This window comes from Acomys russatus, chromosome X (genome assembly GCF_903995435.1).
Source record: "Acomys russatus chromosome X, mAcoRus1.1, whole genome shotgun sequence".
In the NCBI taxonomy this organism is placed as follows: domain Eukaryota; kingdom Metazoa; phylum Chordata; class Mammalia; order Rodentia; family Muridae; genus Acomys; species Acomys russatus.
In genome coordinates this window covers 55,652,090-55,658,539 of record NC_067169.1, presented here as the reverse complement: position 1 = coordinate 55,658,539, position 6,450 = coordinate 55,652,090, and the positions used below count along the sequence as shown (strand labels likewise).

At 43.1% G+C, this 6,450-nt stretch overlaps 1 protein-coding gene across 1 annotated transcript; it reads right to left on the bottom strand.

The window, feature by feature from the left end:
• Positions 1-304: 304 nt before the first annotated feature.
• Positions 305-4,627, bottom strand: Pbdc1 (polysaccharide biosynthesis domain containing 1). Its single transcript, XM_051141488.1, has 6 exons — positions 4,552-4,627; positions 4,376-4,441; positions 2,885-2,944; positions 2,263-2,403; positions 1,063-1,174; positions 305-782 (listed from the first exon to the last, which is right to left on the bottom strand). The coding sequence occupies exons 1-6, from the start codon at positions 4,579-4,581 to the stop codon at positions 595-597; spliced, it is 597 nt and encodes a 198-aa protein (XP_050997445.1). The 5' UTR covers positions 4,582-4,627; the 3' UTR covers positions 305-594.
• Between the last annotated feature and the right edge of the window lie 1,823 nt (positions 4,628-6,450).

The window sequence follows — 6,450 nt, the reverse complement described above, 5'->3', positions numbered from 1 at the left end:
AGCCAATTGTTTTTTAAAAAATTTATTTTTGAGACACAGTCTCACACTCTACAGCCCAGGCTGGCCTTAAAGGCCTGTGATTCTCTTACCTCAGCCTCCCAGGTGCTGGAATGACAGGAATCAGGCACTAGGCCTGGCTAAGAGTCAATTCTTATATAAGGACTTTTAATCCCCATATGAGGTGCAAGCTAACAGGTTAAGAGAACATTACTGAGAACAGAGAGAAGAAGTAACAAATAGTTTTATATGAGATACAGTAATGAGATTATATACCTAAAACTTTGGCATGCGAAATAAATGTATTAAGTAATACAAACCAAAAGGAATTTATTTACAAATCGTCTTTCTTCAACAATAGTTACAGCCAAGAAACAGGGAATGGAGCATCAATTAACTAAGAGACTCCACTAATTGTGTTTAGGCTGTTATGTCCAGAGTAGCTTCTCTTACTAGCTAGAAAGATGTCCTTCTGAGCCCTCCGTTTACAGAAGGGCAGTCATCTGACCACAGTGGGCTGTGCTGTAGCACCTGATTCTTGTGGGTTCAGCTGAGCCACGGCTCTGGGCTTTCTTTTCCTCCTCTCTGGTTAGTTTTCTACTTTTCTCCTTCTCTGTTGGCTCCTTCCTCTTTTTCTCCTCCACTATCAGCTCCTTTCTCAGCTTCCTCTTCTTTATTGTCAGCTCCTTCCTCTCCGTCTTTGTCCTGAACACTGACGGAAACTGCTCTGTTATAGCCTTCCCGGTTCCGAGCAATTTCAATTGCAAAAAATTGAATCCTGGGTGCTGAAAGGTAAATAGAATTGATTGTCCTAGTCTTAGATAATTATGTATACTGAAGAAACCCACATGAAAGTCATTCAAATATATGAGCTAAAAATCTTGAATTCTAATCTGTTAATGAAAATATGTACCTATCTCACAGTTGTTTAAGGAACATGACCTTGAAATATTAAAAAAAAAAAAAAAAAAGTGACCACCTCCAAGCTATCCATCCTGGTCCAGTGAACCCAGACTCCTCATTCAGATCGTCTCACAGAAACAATGCCCAGGGCAAGAAACTCACCAAAGATGGTGTTCTCTTCAGTGTAGCCCTGGGAACAATCCAACCTTAGCAAAGTCCCATAGTTGTAGTCTTCCACGATCCCTTCAAATCTTAAGCAGAACGGCCTCCACTTCTGTAAAGGCAAAAAGGGACACCTTAGCTGATGAATCCGAGAGGCTAATGTACTCGAGCCGGAAGGAGGTATGAGCTTCCCCAGTGAGGATAAGAGAGCCAGGGTGAAAGAGACAAATACTGAGGTGACTGTCAGCTTCATGGTGAAAACTCTACCTTTCTGTGCTATCTGTTATGTTTTTAGACTGGTGTCCCTCTACACAAACAAACACCCAACCACCTCAATCTTTTCACTCCAGAATTAAACGTGATTTCTAAAATGGATCTATGTTTTGAGTTATTTAGCAGCCAGCTCAATGCAAAATGGGTATTCAGCCTCAGCAGAGTAACAATGTGACAAAGAGGGCAGGGATATACCTTATCAGTATACATGTCCACCGAGTAGGGTCAAGGTCTCAAAGATCAGTGACAGGCTGCTAGGACTTCAAAGATTAAATTCTTCATTAGCCAAGAGCCCACACTTTTTTCTTCCCCAAGACAGGGTTTCTCTGTGTAGCAGCCCTGGCTGTCCTGGACTCACTTTGTAGACTACTCTGGCCTCGAACTCACAGAGATCCGCGTGCCTCTGCCTCCCGAGTGCTGGGAATAAAGGTGTGTGCCACCACATCCAGCCCCAAGAGCCCACTTTTAAGGACAACATTTTCCTACTATAATGTCAGTGCTCTGTATCAGCCTGAGATGATCACATAAGGAAGAAACACCATTTGTATGCTATGCGGGACCTATGATCAACGGAACAAAAATCCACAGACTCAAAAGGCCTTCCCATATTCCCCTGGACCTGTGAACTATTCCGTCATCCAATCCTCCCAGCTACATTTCCTGCTAAAATAAACTCATCTGTCGTCCCCTTAAAGGAACGTCTAAGTGGGTGGTTGGAATGCCCAAGATAAGGAGAGGGAGAAAAACAGTCTCAATCAGCACAAAAAGTATGTAAGACAGTAGATAATTCATTGCATAGGTGACTTTTTTTTTTTTTTTTTTTAAATAAAATCCAGGTTACTTGAGCAAATCTGAAGCTCATATAAAAACACCAAAAACATCAAAATTATTGGCCAGATGTTAGACAATGTTTAAAAGAATACTTACTTCTTTAGCTGATTCAGATTTGAGCTCTTCTGGGTTCAATACATCTACCTTGAGGTTCTCAAAATTTTCACGGAACTCAGAGTAGATTTGGTCATCTACTTTGGTGAGTTTCAGGAACTGTGGGTCAACTGATGATATCAGCTGTCAGACAACAATACAAACATAAAGATGTTAGTCACTAATTACACTTCTCCCCTTCCCGGGCCACATCATCAGAAAAACCTTATGGTTCTCACAGTAAATCACTGAAAATGGCTTTAAGAGCCATAGAAGAGCCTATCTCTTTTTACCAATTTGGCAATAGAATGAACCCTTCGTTCCAAGTATTGCTTGGCTCTTGTTCTGTAGATTGTTCACTCAACAGACATTTAAGTGTCTGCTCCACAAGGCCAGGCATCCTCTAGGGAGCAACAACAGGGGGCAAACAGAGAAGCAGAACCTCTCATCATCAAAGTCACTTCTACCTGTGTTCCCTGGACGTAAGATTGGTTTTGTTGTTGTTGTGGTGGCTATTTGGTTTTTTTTGATAGCTAAACTGCAAAACTTAACAGTTTCAGTTGCCGAGAACTATCACACACTAAAAATACATGCTGCTTTCTGCTTACTGAGGAAGACGACTTACTTTGTAATAGACTTCAGCATGCTGCATTGCTCGAATGGCCCAAGCCATTTCAATATCAGGCTGCAAGAGAGGAAGAAGGTCAGGTCAGGCCAGACATCCCTCTGTCCTGTACTGGGTAACAAATTAAAGACATTTCACTAAATCTTAAGAGGTTTACAGAAAATGATGCTGCTGTCAGGGATAAAAGCTGAACAATGGATTTAGTAATATAAGCCTTTTGTCTTTAAAATGACGAAAAGAAGTGTCAACACAGAATAAGGAAAACAATGAACTACCGGACATCGTTTTCCAGCAGCTAGTAAAAGTGTGGCTAATCAGAACTGACTTAACTAGTACATTATATAAAATAAATATGTACTTTATTACTATATTATACATAATATATAAGTATATATTACATAATATAAAACAAAACTTAAAAAGTTACATATTAATATACCCACCTACACACCTGGGGGTTGTTGGGAGGACAAAAATACATGGGAAACTATTTTTCACTTTCATGACTGTAGCATGTTACATGCATCATTTGTGTTTACTAGACAGCCAATTTTCCATTCTGTAAAACTCCAGAACAAATGATGAGTTGCATTATATATAAATAAGTCTGGCCAAGTACCCACAAACTGTTTCATTGGACTCTCCTTTTCCAACCCTCCTATTGTCTCCTTCTAAGGCCAGAAAAATCCATCTGCATATGCACCACCCCGCCTTAGACCAATAAAGTTGCCTGCCTTTGAATCCCTATCTTTTGTCCACACTTTGAGGATCCAGTTCAAGCTACATTCCCCCAGTGAAATCTACTGCTTCCATCCTTAGACATCGCTCACGCTAAACTGTTGCCTCCTATTGCCTGAGACACTCATCTAGTCCATATTATATTGACTGCTATTCCTGCCAACCTTTTTTTTTCTTTCTTATCTCTCCACATACAGCATGTACAAAGGTCCAAATTGAACCACACCACAGATTGGTGCAACTTTATTGCATAAAGGCCCTTTAAAAACTACTAAGTTTTGGCTCCTCTTCCCCCAGACATTGTGATTTGATCTGATATGGGCTGAAATCTGGACATGAGGGGTATTTAGACACCTCCCAGGTGTTTTTAAACCATAGAAAAGTCGGGCGGTGGTGGCGCACGCCTTTAATCTAGCACTCGGGGAGGCAGAGGCAGGCGGATTGCAGTGAGTTCAAGGCCAGCCTGGTCTACAAAGCGACTCCAGGACAGCCAAGGCTACACAGAGAGGCCCTGTCTCGAAATAAAACAACAAAAGATAAAAAAGAAAGAAAAGTTAGAGACCCGCTTTCACAGGTGTTAACAGTACTATTTTGGTCAACTACGATTAGACTAACGTGGAAGAAGGTAGTTTTTGCCTGATGTGGGGAAGTCTGAAGACGATAACAGGAAAGGGACTTATAATGTTAGTGCCAGGGCTTTGGGACAGCCAGGGATAGCTGGGTGGGCGGGAAGTGTAGGTGAGTCATACTCACGTCGTTGCCATATGACTCGGCGGGGAGAGAAAGAGCATGGGCGACTGATACCACTTCCCCAGAAACCTGAGAAGGAAAAGAAAAAGCAGAGCTTGGTGAGCGATCCCCAACTCCTTGGGTTGCTCACCACCCAGTCTCCACTTGGGCATTTACCCAACCCCAGAGCAAAATCTTACCGGCCCTTCACTTTCGCTGGCAGCATCCATGTTACAGAAGGTTTGCGTGGTTAGCTCGACTTTCCCTTAGCGGAAATGGCTTGTTATACTTGCTGCTTTAACTGAGGGCAGGAGGGCGGAAACAGAGACATTTTCTTCGTCTGCGCCTGCGCGCGCCCTCCCTGTCCAGAGGAAGCCCGGGCTCCGCCTCATCCGGGCTCCGCAGGCGCCAAGGTGACGTGCTGTTGCTTAGCAACTTTATTCCTTTTATCTAGGTGATAGAAAACCTAGTAAGTCAGAAGACAAGCAGGCGTCAAGGTGTTCCTTAGAAACGCTATTTCTCTAGCCAAGGTGATAGAATACCCAATAAGTCAACGACGAAAATATGTTGTATGAAAGACATTTTAAAAAATAATAGTGTTTAAGTACCCTGTGTGCTGTGCTCCCAGTTCACACTCCATTTCTGCACACACTCACTCGAACACGCGCGCGCGTGTACATACATACAGACACACAGACACACACACGCGCGCGCGCGCAGTAAACCACTTAAAAGCATGGTACTAGAGGCTATTCCTGCCATCTTCGAGATGAAGGAGAAGAATTTGCTACCTGCTTTGGAAGAACTAGCCAGAATGAGGTAACAACGAGGTGAGCATCATCATATGCAGTGGGAGCATATCATATGCAGTGGGAGCATATCATATGCAGTGGGAGCATATCATATGCAGTGGGAGTATACCTGAGCTGGGGCATGATGGGCACTTAGCGATGCACATCACAAAGACTTGGGACAGAGGGAACAGCGTGGGCAAAGGTACTAGTGAAAACCCATCATAAGACCTTGCAAACAGCGGGGCTGTGGTGGGCACCCTTTAATCCCAGCACCCCGGGAGGCAGAGGCAGGCAGGTCTCTGTGAGTTTGAGGCCAACCTGGTCTACAGAATGGTTCTACGACAGCCAGGGCTACACAGAGAAACCCTGTTTCGAAAAATCTAGCGGGAACAGAGTACAGTCAGGACCTTTGTATGGTGAATTTTAGAGATGAGAGTTTCTTTCTTTCTTTTATATCCGGGTTTTTGGGTTTTAGTTTTGAGACCCCTACACTCTCATTCCCACAGTGGCTGCATGAATTTGGAATCTTGCCAACAGTGAATAAGAGTTCCTATTTTTTACTTTGTTTATTATGTTTACTTAAAATACATTTGTCTCTTCTCTCTCTCTCTCTCTCTCTCTCTCTCTCTCTCTCTCTCTCTCTCTCTCTCTCTCTCTCTGTGATTTAAATGTCAGTGTAAATGAAATTACAACTGCTGCATTTGGGGAGGAAGCCAAGAAAACTCCCTTCCGAGACTGAAGCTTAAAAATGCAAGCTTTATCTTCTGCATATGCAGGGAAATGGTCAGCTTGGAATCTGAACCACATCCTTGACTGGAAGCTGTATTGTATATTTAAAGGGGGAACAGGGTTGGCTGTAGCAGTGTCCAATCATATTTTGACATAAGGGGTTGAGCAAGGAAGTTTCCTTCAGTCAGAATCGGAGTACGTCCCTGGGCTGGGAACTTGAACTTGTTTGACCCTGCCAGCAAGATAGAGAAGTTGTCCTTGAGATGTCTGGATTCAGACAACTGTCTCACAAGTTGTCCCTGAGATATGTGGACTCAGACAACTGTTTCCTTACAACAGACATTGTGCAGCCATCTGGAAGTCCCCAGTTCCACTAGTGCCTGGGTCCTTGAACTTAGTTTCTCCCTATGATTAAATGGAGTCTGAAAATGAGATGGTAGTACTTAAAGTTTCTTTTATTTGTTCCCAACACAACATGGGTGGTGATAATGCTGCCCCCAAACCATACACCTACTACCTAACAAAAATCCCGTGTCAGACATGGGACACCTACCTTCAAGTTGTGCAGGGGAGTTC